General features: G+C 41.9%; 1 protein-coding gene across 4 annotated transcripts in view; it reads left to right on the top strand.

The window, feature by feature from the left end:
- The window catches only part of ADAMTS17 (ADAM metallopeptidase with thrombospondin type 1 motif 17), a 325,031-nt gene that overhangs the window by 225,083 nt on the left and 79,578 nt on the right, over positions 1-20,370 (top strand). For 2 of the 4 annotated variants that reach the window (XM_055326443.1, XM_055326442.1), the window contains exons 15-17: positions 2,512-2,632; positions 6,937-7,005; positions 17,874-17,954. In XM_055326443.1, coding sequence (XP_055182418.1) covers positions 2,512-2,632; positions 6,937-7,005; positions 17,874-17,954 — 271 coding nt within the window. The remainder of the gene's footprint in view (positions 1-2,511; positions 2,633-6,936; positions 7,006-17,873; positions 17,955-20,370) is intronic. The other 2 variants (XM_055326445.1, XM_055326444.1) reach the window with 1 other exon arrangement.

The following is a 20,370-nucleotide window of genomic DNA, read 5'->3' as shown; positions in this document are numbered from 1 at the left end:
CGTTGACCGGAGCAAAGGTGACCACCATGCCAGGCTTAAGAACACCAGTCTCCACTCGACCCCCTGGTACAGTACCCATACCACCAATTTTGTAGACATCCTGGAGAGGCAGACGCAAGGGCTTAACAGTTGGATGAGTTGGTGATAGAATGCAAGCCAGAGCTTCAAGCACTGTGGTTCCACTGGCATTCCCATCTTTACGGGTGACTTTCCATCCCTTGAACCAAGGCATGTTAGCATTTCGCTCCAGCATGTTGTCACCATTCCAACCAGAAGTTGGCACAAATGCTACTGTGTGGGAACTGTAGCCAATTTTCTTAAAGTAGGTGCTGACTTCCTTAACAATTTCCTTGTATCTCTTCTGGCTGCAGGGTGGCTCAGTGGAATCCATTTTGTTAACACCAACAATTAGTTGTTTCACACCCATAAGCCAGAAGGGCATGCTCATGGGTCTGCCCATTCTTGAAGATTCCTGCTTCAAATTCACCAACAGCAGCAGCAACAATCAGGACAGCACAGTCAGCCTGAGATGTGCCTGTAATCATGTTTTTGATAAAGCCTCTGTGTCCTGGGGCATCAATGATGGTCACATAATACTTGCTGGTCTCGAATTTCCACACAGAAATACCAATGGTGATACCATGTTCACGGTCAGCTTTCAGTTTATCTAAGACCCAACTTGGCATATTGAAGGAGACTTTTCCCATCTCAGCAGCCTCCTTCTCAAATATTTCGATAGTTCTTTTGTTGATCCCACCACATTTGTAGATCAGATGGCCAGTAGTGGTAGACTTGCCTGAATCTACATGTCCAATGACGATAATGTCGATGTGAATCTTTTCCTTGCCCATATTGGTTTAGGTTTAGTAGTGGTATTCATGACACCTGTGTTCTGGCAGCAAACCCATTGCAAAAAAGCCTATCTTCAGGTCTTTACTGAAACGTATGCAGTTATGTTTGGACACACAACAGTAATTTTCCCGTAATTCTTCCCTAAGGAAATGAAAGGATCTAAGGATGAGAATTTGGGATTGTTGCTGAGGTAGAGCACCCCTTTACTCTTCATAGAACATCCCAGAAGGCAGTGGTTCCCCGGGTGTGGTCCCGACCAGCAGCAGCAGCAGTGTCATGGGGAAACTTGTTTGAAATTCACATTCTCAGGCCCAGCCAGACCTACTAGGTCAGAAACTCTGGGCATGGGATCCAGCAGTCTGTTTTGATAGTCCTCCTGGAGAGGTAGATGCATACTCCTTTTGAAAAACCAGTGCCAAGGGCATCTGCGGGCTCAGTCAGTTAAGCGTCCCATTCTTGGTTTCAGTTCAGGTCATGATCTCATGGGTCATGGGATCGAGCCTTGCATCAGCCTCCATGTTCATGAGGGAGTCGGCTTGAGAGTCTCCCCTGCTGCCCCTTCCCCCACTTAATGTGCATGCTCACTCACTCTCTCAAATAAATAAATCTTTAAAAAAAAAAAAAACCTGCCATCATGAAGCAGAGGAGTCGTTGAAGTGCTCCACACCCTGCCCTGTTTCAGTGGAGGGCAGGGAGGGAAGCATCTTGCTAGCGCCCATCCAAAATCATGGGAAGGAGCAAAATCACCATGGCCTGACTTATTTGGCTGTTGACTCCTCTATGACCTGAAGTACCAATCCCTAATGCAGGGCAATGTGGGAACTGAGTCTTGTTCTGGAACTACTCACTTCAGGAGGAAAAGTGGAGAGGGAAGTTTGAGCAGCTTAACTTCAGCAATTAAATACTCAGTGTTCACCATAATATAAGGCTATGTTATTTTGCAGAATATAAATTTTTTTTTTTTCTTTTTGGAAGGAAAAAACAGGAGTTCACAACTTTTTCCCACTTTTCATGAACTGATTTGGGCTATGCTGCCCAGAGCCACTCAGGGTCAAGTTACTCTTCTCTGACCTCACACATGCCTTTTTGAAAGATTTGGGAGACAGGGTCTTCCTGGGAGAGGTCTCAATGGAGAAATGGGGGCCCATTCCCAGCCATGTCTGAATGAGCTCTGGGCCTCCTGACCTCAACAGAAAAGTCAGTATGGTTTCTGCACACTGTTCTGCTGTCTGTTCCAACTGAGATAGAGGTATCCTGTGCAGCCCCAAGGGAAGTGTGAATCCTGTGAAGTTGTGGCTGCAATGGAAGCTGTAAGGGAGGCAGAGGCCTGGCCTCTGCCTCAGGTAGCACTAGAAGGGCCAGGCTTCAGGCCTCAGCAGGAGTGCCTTTTTTGCCTTCATGGGCCTCCTCCTCTGTAACAAATAATAAAAAAATATATCTGACAACTATGTGGGTGTAAAGACAGATATAGTATAAGCTTGATTCATTTTTTCCTCTTCTGATTTTAAATTAAAAAATTTTCTTGGGCCTCTGAAAGGATGGTGGGCCCTAGGCACCAACACCTGCTGGGCCCATTGGGCAAGTCAGCCCTGCGGAGATTTGCTTTGAAAAATGCCTCTGATCTTACACCCAGAATAACCCAGCCCTTTGGTCATTCAGAAAATTGGCTGTGATGGCATCATCGGGTCCGCGGCCAAGGAAGACCGGTGTGGGGTCTGCAGCGGGGACGGCAAGACCTGCCGCGTGGTGAAGGGTGACTTCAGCCACTCTCGGGGTACAGGTGAGTGTGAAGAACAAGGGAAAGGGATCCCTGACCACTCCTGGAGGACAAGTGAGACAGAGACTCAAGGGGATACTGCAGCTGCAGGACAGCCTGTGGGTGTTTATATATTTTATTTCCTTTGCCCAAAGCAAAGGATCACATGCTTTCATCATTAAGGACTAGTCGGTGATAGATAGGTGACCCAGCACTTCAGTGTTATGCTTGCTGAAAGGCAAAGAGGAAACATTCTTGCCAGAATATCGTGAGGTTCCTGGAAGTGAATAGTTTGCCTGTGGAGCTCAGTGGTACTGCCTGCCCAACCAGCTCCCCTGAAGCTTCGTACCAGCCCATCTTCTGATGCACCACCTTGCCAGGACATTTTACCTATAGAGGAAGAGGTTTGCTCTGACTTTTCTGTCACTTAAAGTAGGATAGCATTTACACACATTCCCAAAATGTGCACGAAGCCTTCTGTTCCGGAAATCTGAGAGTGGCTTCTGCCGACCATGAATGCAAAGTCAGGGAGTCTGCTGTTTCCCAAATGTAGACCTCCCCCAACGCTGCGCTTAGAGGTCCATAACATTCAACTGATCAACTGATGGTCTTTTTTTTTTTTTTAAGATTTTATTTATTTATTCATGAGAGATAGAGAGAGGCACAGACACAGGCAGAGGGAGAAGCAGGCTCCATGCAGGAACCCGGATGTGGGATTCAATCCCAGGCCCCAGAATCACTCCCTGGGCCAAAGGCAGGCCCGAGCCACCCAGGTGTCCCCAGCTGATGGTCTTTTTAAGTCTTTCTGCTTGAGCCTCCTGCACAGCTGTCGGCTTCCTTGACCAGAGATGGGAGATGGGTTCTGATCTCTTGTCCTGGAGGACACCAGCTTCTGACATCCAGGGAAGTATCTGGGTTGATACATAATGAGGGGAGCAGGAGGCAGGCAAGTCATATGGGGAGAGAGCTCTTCTAGAAACCTATTTGTGTGGTCCCTCACCCCACATCACCAAGAGCGACATCACCAAGGTAGTTTGTTGGATGGAGCTGAGCTGAGAGGCCTCTATTCTAATTTGAATGATTGCTTTGGATAGAAGCTTTTCAGTTCAGTTTTACCCTCACAGGAGAACAAAATCCCACAGAACAGGCTTCTGAGAATGAGGTGGAGAGAAGTCTATACAGACCCCCATTTCTCCAGGTGGATGGAAGAACTGATCTGGAGGAAACATTCCTTCTCGATACCCTGCAGAAAGGGCAACCTATTGCACAAGCATTTTGCAGGAGCTGGTGAAAGCAAAACTAGAGGCAAATGCAAGCACAAAACTTAATTTTAAAATTATGCTTAAAAATTACATTTGAGGCCAGGTTTCTGGTTTTTAAAAGCAGGTGCCCAGCATATGAAATAGGAGACTCATGTGAGAATCTGTGGCTGCTGTGTGCCTCCTGAGGTAAACTGAAGATCATGCTAGAACCAGTCAGTTTGGGGGAAAAGTGCCCTCAGAAGCTGCATCCTCCAGGACAGTACCCACGGGCCACTTTAGTCTATTCAAATTTTAATTATAGTTAAAATTAAACTCAAAAATGCAGCCCTTAGTGCTCCAATCTCTAGTGCTCCATTGCCACATGTGGCAAGGAGCTCCTGTGCAAGACAGCCCACAGAGAGAACGTTTCCATCCCCACAGAAAGTTCTCAGTTGGGACACCTGGGTGGCTCAGTGGTTGAGCATCAAACTTTGGCTCAAGTTGTGATCCTGGGTCCCGGGATTGAGTCCCACATCAGGCCCCCACAGGGAGCCTACTTCTCCCTCTCCCTATGTCTCTGCCTCTCTGTGTGTGTCTCTCATGGATAAACTTTTTTTTTTAATGTTGAAAAAAAAAGAAAGTTCTCAAACAACACTGCTCTGGAACTTGGGTGATTTCTATTTGTTTTGACACGTCTGAGGCCACTTTCTCTATTGGGACCCTTAGCTCCAGTTTGCAGCGAGACTTTGACCTTGTCTGTTATGCCAGCAAGGGCAGCTAGGAATAAAACCTCTGCAGTTGGCAAGTGTTACTACTGATTAAAAAAAAAAAAATAGGAAGCACTAGAACCCTTTATTTAAATCAAATGTTGTGCTAAGCTGCAATAAACTGAACTGACTACAGTTGCTCCCTTACGTGGAAGGCAGGTCAAGCACAACTGTGCCCACTCCTGCCCCCTTGAGGAATTCACCAGAACACTAAGGCCATTTCTGCTACACACATCTTTGGAAACCTCCACTGCTTGCATAGCAGCTCACTTCCAAGAGAACCCCAATAGGGAAAGAAAAAAAAATCCTCTTTTTTTCCCCAGAGTCTAATCTACTTGTTGACCTTTAATCTTGGTATGAGTAGATCCATTCTTCCAATCATAGTAACCTGTTGTTGTTGGTTTTTTCTCTCTCTCTCTCCTTTCTCTGTCCTACCTCGTGCCTGGGTCCCATCTGTGCACGGGAAGAAGGGGGGTGTCAGGAATGTGCAGCCTTCCTCCTGGGGGGGTCAGGATTCTGGGGTCTGGCGGCCACTCCCCTGTGGAGGGACAGGTGGCCATTGGAAACCTCATGAGGGTCAAGCTCTTGCCACCCTAGCTCATGATATTTGTGCTTCCTGCCAGCTTCTGGGGCACAATAACCTTAGCAAACCTTCAGAGAAAGATAAGCACCCACTAGCTTCCCCCACCTGGAAAAGTTCTGTCCTTCTGAACAGTTGCCAGATGTCACACCTTTGTTTTAAAGTTTGAAGCTGTTTTTTTTCCAAATCCTAATGTTTGGGGCCTGTGAGCAGAAGCTCATATCTGTGGATTCTGCTTACTGTAGCTGTGCATGAAATGCTCACTCACATATGAATGCATCACTATTTAATATAGTTCCATCAAACACAAACCTATAATTGGGGTCTGACATTCTGGAATGTATGTATGCAAAGGTACAAACGGTTACCCAGTAAACATTTATTCAACACTACTCTATTTTAAGTATGAGATGTGCAGAAATAAAAGTTAAATGATCACTAAGTTGGTCACTGCCTGCAGAAGGAGGGTACCCCCAGGCAAGCAGCTTGAGTCCATGTGTGAGGTGGAGGCTGCTCAGTGGGGGGTGCTCTGGGGCCTCAAATTCTGGTGGGGTGCCTTGTCCCGGCCTGCTGAAAGATGAGGGTGGTCCCTGAGCCATAAAGGATGAGTAGAAGTGAACTGATGGTGGGGGTGGAGGAAAGCTATTTCAGGCTGAAGAAAAAACCAAACTTAGAAATGGTATAAAGCCCCCAGGTCACATCACATCTGGGTGACTCCAAGTACAGCCGGGTGGATTCACTAATCCTGTCAGTTTAGATAGGAAGGTAACTTTCATCTCTGCCCAGCTAGAAAGACTGGGAGAAGGAGGAATGTCTTATCACCCTTAAGGGTGAATATCAAAAAGAAATACCACACCACAGAGATAACAAGTAATCAAATTCAGGATTTTTGCCCAATTATATGAAGTTCTGACCCTTGCCTGAACTCTTCTGGATTTTTTCACTTAAGTGTTTGGGTTGAGACTACACTCGCATGTGTGTGCACGCACACACACACACACACACACACTCAGAATGCCAGGATGCCCCCCTCTTGTGTCCTTGAGGGATCACAAAGAGCAAATGGGAATATGGCATTCTGAGTGTGGGCTGGTTATTACCCCCCTGACATGTTGACTTCTGACTTTGGACAACCAAGGCCCTCAGCAACTCAGCTATAGAAGGGATCTACTCCAATGGCTATTGTATTGTTTCTCTAATGGATGGGCTTGAACATGTTCATGCCTTTGATTGAGTTGAAAGAGCTGAGTTTATTTTTAATTTAGTGATCTGAAAGTTCTTCGTAGGATGCCTCTATCTCATTCATTAAAGTATCACTATAACTATTTTAACTTTATTCTGTGCTCCTCCTTTATTCTGTGCACCTACAAAGGTGACTGGTGGCCCCTGAAGTCCCCCTGGAGAACACCCATAGCACCCCATGGGTTCTGAGTCACTTTGCACTTAATCTTAAAGAGAACCTTCTCAAATAATGAATTCTTAAAAGGGAAGGTGATGGGATCTATCCCTTTTGAGTATGGATAGATCTGCAAGTCACATATGTATTCAATAATTACCTTGAGAAACTCTGTGACATGCCAAGTTCTGTTCCCTGGGTGTAGGATATGGAGGTTCTGTGGGGGAAATTTACCCTGTATAATGACAAAAAAATGACTCTTTTCTCCACCGCATTTAAGAACTACAGTATCAGTTCCTTGAAATGTGCATGTAAGCCATTTACAGTATATTTCTTTTCCTCAGTCAAGAATAATCTTTGTATGAAGGTGTCCACATGCGTGATGGCAAAGGCTGTTCCCAAGTGTTTCTCATGTAAGATGTTTGTATGTCCTGCACAGTACTAGAGGTGACATGTCTGGTGTGGGACTCTTTCCTCGCTTCTGTGCCTGAATGTGTTCTGAGCAGAGTCAATGGGAATGAGTTGTGCATGAAGTCATTGGATAGACACTAAGGCCATTTATCACTGCTATATTATGTTTAAGACTGATTGCCAAAAAGAACTGTAGAATAAAACCAATTTTAAAGCTATAAAAGGTAAAGGGTTATGAGATTGGGAGACCAGAAACATGTATCAATGTGCCAGGGATACATCTTCATTTTCCTCAGTCACACCTGGCACTTTGGCAGAAAATGCTAAGACACACCAGAGAATTAGCCACAGGGGGCACTATCTTCCATAGGGAATCCTATCACAGAGTTGGACTTCCCAAAGGGCAGGGAATAAGAGCCTCCTGGTCTTCATACTGGAGATCAGGTCACGGCCTTGCTTTGGCCCACCTACACTGCTCTCACATCATTAGAACTGGACAAGGGTATTAGTATGACCCCACAGGCTTTCCAAACAGGTCTTTCCAGTTAGACCCAGAACAACCCTTAGGGATAAACATAAAGACAGTAGTATTCTCATAAACAGCTTTATTTAAAAAAAAAAAAAAAGGAGAGAAAACTATAAACACACAAAAGCCTCTCCAAGCATTCTGTAAAACAATTACCCCTCACCCCCCCCAAAAAAAAACCTGTTGTTTCTTTCACATGTTTGATACAGACTCGTGAAAGAGTTCTAGACCACCTCACCAGAGTTTTACCTGTATTCCATCATGGTACCTACCCAACACAATTGTTTCCTTCCAAAGAAAGTTAACGTTACTAAAAAACCAGGGAAAGGTGTGGCCACATCATCATCTAAAGTACTTGGGGAATTCAGACAAAAATTATTTTGCAGGGGAATGGGTTCATAGCCCGGTCATATTAACTATTCAGAAAACTTGAGATAGATTTCAGGTCAACATCACCTTGATGTCCCTTTGAACAACTCATCCTTAGAGCAAAAATGACATGTTCTCCCAGAAAGATGGCAAAAGGCACTGAATTTTATCCATGGCTTCATCATGGAACTAAAATCATGTCCCTCTAACTGGATTTCTCTTGCTTGATGGCAGAGACTGGAATGGAAAATTATTCCAAAGATAAAGTCTTGCCTACCCTACCTAAAATGTGACGTTATCTTGTGAATTCTTAGAGTACATCCATCCCCCTTTAGTGATTTTTCATGCCCAGTCAATATATGGTACCTGGCATCTGCATAAGGGACCGTCTGGTATGAGGGATGACAAGGTACTTTGGGACTTGGTTATGGGCCTCTTGCCATTCCTGGTCACTCTTTACACCAACCTCAGCATGGGCTTTGAGCTGTGGGTCAAAGGAGGGGGCCATCAGAAAGAGGACAGTGAAGTAGAGGTGATTTCCTTGGTTTATGAACAGAACACCTGCCTTTTTTTCCCAGGGATTATCTCTTTCATTAGTTTTCTGCATATCTTAGAAAAGTTAGCAGAACCCACGTGTGGGCAGTGACTCCCCTGGCCTATTACTCAGAGGTCACCTGAGGGTGAGCCTCCCCTGATTATGTGTATACCCTGAGCTCTTCACTGCTTATCTGCTCTGCCCCCAGCATGCTTGAGAGAGGAGAGAAGACAGGGTCCTTTTCAGTGTTACTTTTTTTTTGCCAAAGTTAAGTTTAAACATAGGTGTGGTGACCATGCATTGGTCATAAACATACTACCTTGCTGTGGAATGTGGTAAATGAACAAATCTGGATCTTGGCAGATGGCATCCATTGCCTCTAATCCTAACAGCCTCATCATGCTAACACCAAGATTTATTAGTCACAAAATAGGAAGATTCCATGTAACAGCAGCTTCTTTCCGAGAAGAATTCAGCTCCCCAAGCAGATCCTGTTCCCAGGTCAGTTGTGTAGTTGAAATGGAGATTCCTCCCCAGAAAAGGTTCCCCTTCCAGTGACCCTGAACAATTTTGTCTCCGTTGTTGACACTTTACTGTCTTGTATGCCTAGAATCCAGTAATTCTTCAGACTCCCCCAGAAGGAATGAATTTCTCTAAGAAAAATTTGTGGTACAAAGCCGAATGTTATAATCCTAAAAGATGTGTTCATTTGTTTTGTTTTGTTATGTTATGTTTGTTTTGTTTTGTTTTGGTGGCCAGACTTTTTAAGTAGAAAAGCCTTGCTAGAGCAAAAAACTGTTTTCAATCACGAGCCCCCTGCCTCCCCCTGTGAGGACTGGACAGTGCAGGGACCATGTGCAGTCTCTCCGGGCAGGCCAGTGATGCCATCCCCTGTGGGAAGTGTCTAGAAGGAATCACCCTGGAGGACCACACACCATCTGGTTAAAGTCACCCTGCCTGGGAATCAGGATCAGGGCGCAGAAGTAAGATAACCACTGCCCTCAGACCAAACTGTATTTATATCTGTGAATCCCCCCTAAGCATTAAGTAGAACATGTATGTGTGAAACTTCTGGAGCTGAATCTATGGTAACAACACCCAGGTATTTGCTGTCAAGACTGACAGACACTGCTTAACTTTCCATCCAAGATGGCTGGCTGAAGAATAAGTGTTTCCACTCTTCCCAGGCTCACCTTAACAACGATGAAAAGGAACTTATTAAGAGGTGCCTGGGTGGCTCATTCGGTGAGTGTCCCACTCTTGATCTCAGCTCAGGTCTTGAGTTGTGAGTTTGAGCCCCACATTGGACTCCACACTGGGCATGGAACCTACTTTTAAAAAAAAAGAAAAGAAAAGAAAAGGAACTTATTAAGAAGTTTAAGGGGAACAAGGACATCTCATGCATAGAACCCGAATAATAGACTTGGATTTGCTGCAATAAACAAACAAGACACAAATCAAAAGCCTCCCAAATCTCAGTGGCTTAACACAAAAGTTTATTTCTTGTTCCTGCTGCATGTCCAACATGGGTGGTAGGAGGGTCTGCATATTTGAGCCTCTTATGGACTGGGGTTGACAGATTTCATTGTTCAGAAGCTGTAACAAGCACCTCGGCTGGAAAAAGGGAAGACAGTAAATCAGGCCCTGATGTTCTTCAAGCTCCTATGTGCACATCACTTTCACTCACATTTTAAGGATCAAAGTATGTCACATGGTCACAAAGTTTTAAGAGGGCGTGGAAGTACATCCTTGTCTTTTCTGGACAGACACCTGGAGATACTTGGTGGCCAGCATCATGACATAGAACCTGCAGAAAACATTTTGCTGTTTCTGTGGTTAGCACCCAACAACGACTCCCTGCCCCCCAGCTGAAAGCCAGTCCTGATGGTCAGCCAGTCCTGCCCATATTCACAGAGACAACCCATTTATAGCATCCTTCCTGAAAGAGCTTGCAACACAAATGGGAAAGACCAAGGAAAGCTGAAAGGAGGACCCATGGGGAAAATAAGATCACTCAAGTAATAGAAGTGAAAAATCTATACCAACTATTCTAAAAAAAATTTGAGATGTTACTGTATTCATAAAACTAGTACAGAATGTGAGGTGCCTGAGTGGCTCAACTTGTTAAGTGTCTGCCTTCAGCTAGGGTCAGGATCTCGAGTTCCTGGGATCAAGCCACACATCCAGCTCCCAGCTCAGAGGGAGACTGCTTCTCCCTCTCCCTCTGCTGCTACCCCTCCTTGTGCTCTCTCTCTGTGTCAAATAAAAAAAAAAAATCTAGTACAGAATGAGAAGAAGCCATCAGAAAAGAAAAAAATCTCAAAAGTATGACTCTCAAATTAAAAACGTGTAATAAAGGGCATCATAAAGAAATGATAAGTAACAGACAAAAAAAATGTTTGCAATAAGTTGAGTAAGTAGAGTTTGAGTTGATAAATATAGTTGATAGGTACTAAGATATACTTTTAAAATTCCTGCTGATCAATTAAATAAAAACAAAAAGCCAGTAGAAAAATGGGCAGTGCTTATCAACAAGGCAGTTAACTGAAAAGGAAGTACAAATGGCCAATCAATATGTAATAAAATGCCAACCCACACTGATGAGAGAAATGCAAATTAAATCTCCCATATAACTTTTTTTTCACCTATTGGATTAGCAAATGTTAAGAAGATGGATGATTTCAAGTACTTAGAAGTCTGAATAAACAGACAACCTCATAGAGTGTGGGATGACATATATTAGTCAAGTTGTTATGGAGGGCAGTTAAGCTATACAAGTAACATTTAAACTCATGTATATTTGACCCAGCAATTCTCACAGTGGATCAGGTAGGACATGGCACTGTTCACTGCAGTATTATTTCTTTTTTTTAAAGCACCTTTCTTGAAATATAATCCACATACCATAAAATTCGCCCATTTAAAATGTGCAATAACATGGGTGTGTCGCACATGCACAAAGTTGTGCAAGCATCACCAGTCATCCTAAAAAGAAACCCCACAGTCAGCAGTCATCCCCCATCTCCCTCCTACCCTGGCCCTCAGCAACTACTCTCTCTGTCTGTTTCTCTGTTCTGAACATTTCATATAAACAGCACACACTCACACACTATATGTGGTTCCTTTGTGGACTGGCTTCTTTAACTTCACATAATATGTCACGGTTTGTCCATATTGTGGCATGTATCAGTGGCTTCATTCTTTTTATTGCTGAATAATATTTCATTGTGTGGTTCTACCACGTGTTTTAAAAATACATTCATCACTTGATGGGTATTTGAGTTGTTTCCACCTTTTTATTTTTTTTAGGTATTATGGATAATGCTGATGTGAACATTTGTATGTAAGTTTTTGTGTGGACATGTGTTTTCATTCTTCTTGGCTATATACCTAGAAATGGAATTGGTAGATCATATGGTCATTCTATTTAATTTTAGGGGACACTGCCAAGCTCTTCTCCAAAGTACCTGTACCATTTTACATTCCTACTAGCAATGAATGAGGGTTCCATTTGCTCCACATTCTCTATAGGACTTCTTGTCTATTGTTTTGGTTATAGGCATCCCACTAGGTGTGAAGTAATATCTGATGGTGGTTCTGTTTTGCATTTCCCTAATGACTAATGATTTTGAGCATATTTCCATGTGCCCACTGGCTATTCATCCATCTTCTTTGAAGAAATGTCTATTAAAATCCTTTGCCTATTTTTAAATTGGATTATTTGTCACTTTATTACTGAATTGTAAGCTTTCTTTATATATCCTAGATGGTTTCTTTATCAGAATGACTTGCAAATGTTTTCTTCCAGTGTGTGTTTGCTTTCTGCTTTCTTGATGGTGTCCTTGGAAGCACAAAGTTTTAAATTTTGATATACTCTACTTTTACCCCCCTTTTGTTGTTTGTGCTTTCGCTGTCATATGTAAGAAACGATTGCCTAATCCACGGTCATAAAAAGTTTACTCTTATATTTTCTTCTAATATTTTCATAGTTTTAAGTCTTAGATTTAGGTTTATGATCCATTTTAGGATAGGTTTTCTGTATTGTTTGAGAGAAGAGTCCACCTATCCATATATGTGGATATCCAATTATCCCAACACTGTTGAAAAGACTATTCTTTCTTCATTTAATATTCTTGGTACCTTTGCTTTTAAAAAGTCAATAAGGGGTTTATTTCTAGATTCTCAATTATATTCCATTAATAAACATGTCTGTCTTGGGGTGCATGGATGGTTTCTTCAGTTGAGCACCCAATCCTTGATTTCCACTCAGGTCATGATCTCAGGGTCATGAGATTGAGCCCTGCTTAATGTAGAGTCTGCTTGTCCCTCTCTCTCTGCTCTTCCCTTCACACACTCTCTCTCTCAAATAAATAAAATCTTTTTTTTAAAAAAAAGCCTGTCCTTATGCCAAATGCCACATTGTCCTCATTACTATGGCCGACTAGAAAACTTTAAAATGAGTAAGCATCAGTTCTCCAATTTTGTTCTTTTTAAGTATTGTTTTGTCTATTCTGAGTTCCTTGAATTTCCATATAAATTTCAGGATCAGCTTCTCATTTTTGGCAAAAAACAGAAACAAAAAGCTGAAACTTTTATATAGACCATGTTGAAGCTGTAAATCAGTTTGTGAAGTAGTCCCACTTTAGCATTAAATATTCTTCTCCATGAACATGGAATGTCTTTCCATTTATTTAGATCTTCTTTAATATCTTTCAACAGTGTTTTGTAGTTTTTGGTGTAGAAATCTTGGACATCTTTTGTGAAGGTAATTCTTAAGTATTTTTTATGCTATTTAATTCAAATTGTTTTCTTAATTTCATTTTGAACTGTTCAACCCTAGTGCCTAGAAATGCAATTGGTTTTTGTATATTGATCTCATATCATGCAACCTTACTAAACCAATTTTAATAGCTTTTAGTGTATTCCTTAGGATTTCTCTATATATAAGATCTTGACATCTGCAAATAGAGATGTTTTTACTTCTTCCTTACTAATTTGGATGCCTTTTAAAAATCTTTCTTGCCCAATCAACATGGAGAGAATTTCCAGTACAAACCTAAACAGAAGTGTCAAGAGTGGACATCCTTACTTTCTTCCTGATTTTAGGGTGAAAGCATTAAAATATTTCATCATGAAGTCTTATGTTACCTGTGGGTTTTTTATAAGTGCTGTTTATCAGGTTGAGGAAGTTCCCTTACATTAATTTGTTGAGTGTTTTTATCATGAAAGAGTATTAAATTTTGTCAGATACTTTCTCTGAATCTATTAAAATGATCTTGTAGTTATTGTTTTTTATATAGATTACATTAACTCATTTTTACATGTTAAACCTTGAATTCCTGGGATAAATCTTATTTGATCATGGTATATAATCCTTTCAATATGTTGCTGGACTCAGTTGCTGCTATTTTGTTAGGAGTTTTGTGTGTGTATTCATACACAAGATAGCCTTGTTTCTAATAGTGAATAATTTGAAACAACCTCAACGTACGTCAGTAGGGGAGTAATTATGTAAGCCAAAATTTAAATGAAAAATTAAGTAGGGCTATACACACTCACATGGATTGATCTCCAAGATATATCATGTTAAAAAGTATAATATAATACAATAGTCATAATGTTATTCTTAATGTTTATGTAAAATATAGATGAATATAAATGTTTTTAATTTTCAGAGATATATGTATATATCTGAATAAATATACATCAGATTGTAGTGGAAGTTCCCACAAGGAAGGAAGAGGGATTAGGAAGACATGAGATTTCCCTATATTATAAAATTCTTAAGAGAAAATATACATGTGTATTTGTATCAATTTAAAATGCATAAAGCTTTACAAAAATAAAAATTCACTGATACACATAAACCCATGTCCTAACAATTAAAAGTCCTGCTAGCCCATGACACTATCCTGTTCTTCCTCTTGCACGAGCCTACTGCAAGCAGCTGATACAATTAGAACTTTGTCACATAAAAATTAGTAATAAACTTAGAAAATCAGAACAAAAAAAAAAAATTAGAACAAGATCTATCACTGCAATAGGAAAGGGATAAAAGACAGGAGAACAAGTGAATGAAAAGAAAATACCACCAGCAAAATATTGCCAGGGAGAAGATGAAAATTGTGACCAAATATTACTTCCATAAATTCCAAATACAGATTAAACAATAGCCTCAAAAAAACAAGAACTCATAACTAAGATACAAGACCTCAGTGAAGATACAATGGAGCAACAGAGGGAGATGAAACATGATATGGCAGAGCTAAGGAAAGGTGTCAAGGAAGAACATTGATACATCACAGAAACCAAGTTCATATGGAAGCAAAAGGAAGTGACATCACTGATAACACAAAAAGCATAGAGAACAGGACTGAAGAAAATGAGCAGAGCAAAATGGAAATGAACAAAGAATCAAAAGGGGAAGAGACCAAATGAATATAATGGAAGAAAAATAAAATCAAGCATAATTTGGTGTCCCCCAAAAAGAAAGCAAACAAATAGATCAGAAAAATATATATTTAAGTATAATAATAGTATAGCCTCATGTCCCAGGAAAAAATTATGCTAAACTAAGACTAGCTTAATAGTTAAAAGATTTTAAAGATAGGACTCTTTTAAGCATTCAGTCCAAATTTTAGGTCACCTAATAAAAACATCAGATTGGCCTGTCTTCTCCTCACTGACATTCAATGGAGCAACTCATAACAATGGGCACAGAGAAGAAAGTATGAGCCAAGAATTTTATACCTGTCAAACTGACATTCAAGTATAAGAACAACAAACAGCATTTTTTTTTACTATATTACACTTCAAAAAATATAATTCCTACAAGCCCATCTCAAAGAGCACATACTTGAGGCAAGTACGAATTTATTAAAGAAACTGGCAGAGGGACACATAATGAACATTAAATTAATTTTTAGGTCCAGATTAAAACAATTGCAGGAATTACCTTAGCAAAGGATAAATGTCATAAATAAATACAGTGTAGGATTCATATAATAAAAGTTGAAAGGAGGATGTAAGAAAGTGGAGCACAGTGTAATTTTTCCTCATCTTTTAGTATCCAGGGATTAAAATATTTCACTTACCAGCTGACAAACTACACAGTAGAAATCTAAATATAATTAAAGGTTTACATGAAAACATCAGGATAAAAAAAGAAATAACAATTAACTAAAATGTATTGGTGAAGGAAAGACAGAACTAATATACTGACCCATGTGCCATGTTAGTCATGCCTAGTATGATTACAGTTCAGCTACCCTGAGGTCTTCAGATTGTTTGGAGGAAAAGAAACAATATGATGATTATCAGTAGATGCAAAAAAGCATTTCACTAACTTCAGTATCTCTTTGTAACAAAAGCTCTTAAGTAGGATAAAAGAGAACTTCCTTAATCTGATCATTGATATCTGTCACGTTATCACAGAAGACATCATTTTCAGTGGGAAAATTTTGGAGTCATTCCTGTGAACATCATGAATAAGGCAAGGATGCCACAATTTCATGTTGCATACAACATGGCTTTGCAAGTTCCAACCAGAATGGTAAAAAGAAAAGAAAGTGAAGTCATAATGATTAGAAAGGAAGAAAAAAAACTATCATATGAGCAGATGTTTCAATTAGCTTTACAGGAACCCAGCCAAAATATACAAAGTTTTATAAATAATAAGAGTGTTAGAAAGATAGCTAAGTACAAAATACATCTTTTTAGAGAAATATATGTTCTACAATAACCTTTTGTAACTTGAATTTTGTACTTGGGCACACACTGCTTAGCAAAACTCTCTTTTAAAGTTGTCCCTGATCTTTTAAAACTCCATACAATATCCTATTCATGTAAAATGATACATGTATTTTTATATGCATTAATAGATGCTAAAAAGGCTAGTCACCAAAATATTACTTTTTTAGGGGTTATTTTCTATAGTGCAACATGTTACTGGTTGATTTCGATTCTTTCCCTTCTGTGGTTCGAATTATCATGTACTATTTTTATAATAAAAATAAAGTTATTCTTACTGTGAGAAAATGAGGAAATAAACCAACCCATCAAAAATAGATATTTCCATAATCTCTACATAGTTGGGCTCAGAAATCTCTCATTTTTAAAGCTCCCTTGCTGACTCTGATGATCACATTTAGGAACCACAGGAGAGGGATTCATAATCTAATTCGGGATCATCATCTAAATTGCTGAAGCAAACACACATAACCCTTGTCTAAAACCCAAATGAAAATCAAAACAAAACAATTACTGGCCTGCATTTCAAAATCTCGCCATTGTCCTGGCCTCATTCATTGACAGACACAGTTAACCAGGCAGCAGCCAGTTGCTGACCTCCGGCCTGGCAGCCTAGGTCATACCCTCCCTGAATCTTCATTATCCACCCACTGTCTTCATTATCCATGCCATGTGGGGTCAGAGTATGGGCAGAGGAAGGCCCCATGCCTCTAAGGGCCTCCTCTTTTAGTTGGAAATACTCAAGGAGATAGACAAGAGGATGCGGTGGGAGAGTTGCAGAAATGCCCAGAGGTCAGTGGAAGCAGGAAATGGTGAACAACATGTTAGGAGTGGTTTTGTCATTGGGCAAGTAGCTTAGCTTCTGCTAGCATTCCAAGAATTTAGGGACAGCTCAAAGTATAGCAAAGCCCAAAGGAACCTAAGTACAGCGAATCCCTAAGGAACTACAGATGAAGTGCTGAGGGGCACTCAGCATCTGTGCTCCAGGGAGAGGCTGTTCACACAGGATTCTAGGCTCAGTCTGGTAGGGCTGCTGTCACCAAGTACCACAAACTGAGTGGCATAAGCAACAGACAATTACTGTCCCATGACTCCGGAAGCTACAAGTACAAGATCAAGTTGTAGGCAGGGTTGCTTCCTTTGGAATGCTGTAAGGAAGAATCTGCTTCATGCCTCTCTCCTAGCTTCTGGTGGTTTGCTGGCAACCTTTGGTGTTTCTTGACTTGTAGATGGATCATCCCTTCAGATGGATCTCTGCTTCATGCTTACACGGAGTTGTGTGTGCATGTCTATGTCTGCTTTCCCCTTTTTATAAGATTAAGTGCCCACCCTACTCCAGTGGGATCTCAATGGGTTATATCTGCAAAGACCCAATTTCCAAATAAGGTCACACTGTGAGGTACTGGGGATTGGGGACCTCAACATAAGAATGGGGATGGGGAAGACACCCTTCACTCTCAACGTATACAAATGGTGCTCTCTGGAATTTGGGCAGCCAGAAGGTTCTGACCATAGAAGAATGCTCCTTGTTAGTTGAGTTGATCTCTCAGAGTCAGACAAGCCTGCAGGCTCCAAAATCACCCTGAGGGTGGGTGTGGGGTAGGGTGGATTTTGGTGGGACACGTGGTTCTATGTGGGCCTCTGATGGAGTGTGGAGGTGTGCTTCACCTGTTCATTATCTGTCACCGCAGGTTATATCGAAGCTGCTGTCATTCCAGCGGGAGCTCGGAGGATTCGAGTGGTGGAGGATAAACCTGCCCACAGTTTTCTGGGTAAAAAACAAAAAATAATCAGACTCTTGATTTATGTTCTAAGATTTGGATGATCAGGCTGATTATTTGGTCCAGCATCTTTCTCCCTATAATGATAGAAGTAATCAGAGTACACCACACAGTGCTGTCTCTATTTGGCTAAAGTGCAGGCACCCTCAGGGTGGATGGGTTGGGGCCAGGGGTGGGGATTAGTAGGAACTACCAACTTCAAATAGGATGGAAGATGACAGAGGGAAGGAAGCAAGGAATTGGGATAGTGAAAATCTCCCAAAGTCACCGCAGGAGAACCCAGAGCAGCACTAGCGTGCACAGCGTGGTTACATTGTCCAGCTTACAAGAAGCCCCTAGAAGCTGTTGATGGCTCTGGGGATGATTTTTTAGCTGGAAAAGAGAGTAATAGCCCTAGATCTAATGGAAGCACAAAAGAATACTAGTTTTCACTAGGTGCTGTGTACCCCAAACTCCTAGCAGCCAAACTCTATTGACTTGAGGCACAAATGCCTATGTCTCTGTATGGAAGGATGGGGTTCCATTCCAGATTGGTCTTCATTGCCTTCAACAAAACCACATTCTTCAAGCCTAAGAATTTTTCATTTAAACCCCTTCTTAGGCACAGAAGTCCCTCTGAGTGTATCCTACACTTAACACCCAGACTCTCTGTTGGCACTTGCAAAGATCTGGCTGGTACTTAGGCACCAGGGTAGAGTGGTGTGAGGGGACCCCTAAGTGTTCTTTATGCGGTTATGGGGGCCAGCAGAGTGCTCAGCAGCTGCCTCTACTCATAGTTCATGGGGATGGGATATTCTGTGACCCATGTCCTCCCGCCAGCCCTCCTCCTGTGTTCCTGTCTTGGGTTGGATTTCAAACTGGAGATGGCTGATCTCCTACTCAGGTACCCTTCTCCTGGGCCTCCCCCTATTATAATCTCCTCAGTCTGTGTTGCAAGGTTCTATTTGAGATTGATAAAAATATATAAGACATGATCTTCTTGGCTCTTGGCTGTTTCTACAAAGCAGTGGCCTTTTTACTAAATTCTCAAAGAGCCCACCCCCTCTCTACCCACCTAAGGAAACTAAGTCAACCTCACCAGCTTTTGCTCTGAAAGCCCTGTCACCTCATGCCCCCCCCCCCCAAAAAAAAGTTACCCTTTCCAACTGGTACATCAGCCTTTGCCTACCTGAAAGAGACATTTCTGCTCCCTGGGGGCACTGGGCCTTGGGGGGTGGCAGACACTGCCTTTGACATAATCTTGGTATTCCTGGGAGCCGGCACAGTTCCAAGATCACCTGATTGGTTCTTCTATCAAAACACCAGTAAGTAAGCCCTCCAATTGAGTCCCTTGGCTTCTGGTGCTGGCTTCTGAGACTTCCAGCACCATTCCTGCACCTGATCCAGCCCCAGCTTTCTGTCAAGAATAGGAACATCTTCAAACATATCTGTTTATGTTCATTTTTATATGGCCATTCTTTCCTGTGGCCATATAAGAATGACAGAAGGGTATCAGAATCCTTTAGTTTGCTCAACTTCTGATTCCTCTAGTAAAAATGGACTTTTTCCTGGAACCTGTTTTAGGGCCATGTAACTAGTGAATGCTGCCCATGGGGGGCTAGCTCTCCTGTTAATTCCCCTCAGCTTTTATAGTCTGTGGGCCACATATACAGATGGCAGTAACATTGATATTTGTGGCTCCCAATCATTGAGCCGTGCCCTGCTTCACAGACCTGACCTGTCATCACCCCGAAAGTACCGCAAAGTATTGCTTTGCCTGTTTCAATGAGAAGGAAACTGAGGTTCTGGGAGTTCCATAGCTCGTCCAAACTCCTCATTTCCTCCAGGTCCATGGCAATTCACAGAGTCTCCCAGAATTGCTCTGATGCATTCAGTCACAGGCAGAGGTCAACAAGAAGGGGATGACTTTTCACTGGCGAACACGTGTTAAACTTGCCCATTGCTTTTACTCCTTTGTGTGGACTTCAAAGAGGCAAACCTCCATCCCAAGGAGATTGGTTCTGGGTCTCAGGACAACTCCCCTAGAAGCACTGCACCTCCAGGGGGTGCTGGAGCCAGCTCTTGTCTTCTTATTTTACTCATGAATTTTAATCCCAGTATCCCAGGGCCTGGTGTGTGAGCAAGGGCAAATCCAAAGGTAGCCCCACTTGCTATGTTTCTAAAGTCAGTTCAAACAAGCCTTGTTTCCACTCGGGGCCGGGTGCCTTGGAAGTCACCCCGGTGTAACTTTGAATCATTCTCACATTTGCCGGGAGCAGTTCCTGAAGAATTTCACCCCACCTACCTTCAGCCCACGCTGCCTGGCTTTCTGCTCAAAACCACCTGGAACAGGAAATGTCTCTGCAGTTTGCATCCCTAGCTAAGAACAGAATTGGCAGAAATCCGAGTGAAAATAAAAGGAACTGAC

Source organism: Nyctereutes procyonoides, unplaced genomic scaffold (genome assembly GCF_905146905.1).
Source record: "Nyctereutes procyonoides isolate TBG_1078 unplaced genomic scaffold, NYPRO_anot_genome, whole genome shotgun sequence".
NCBI classification, from domain to species: Eukaryota; Metazoa; Chordata; class Mammalia; order Carnivora; family Canidae; genus Nyctereutes; species Nyctereutes procyonoides.
Note: the sequence above shows the minus strand (reverse complement) of the source record. Positions and strands in the feature narration are given on the sequence as shown.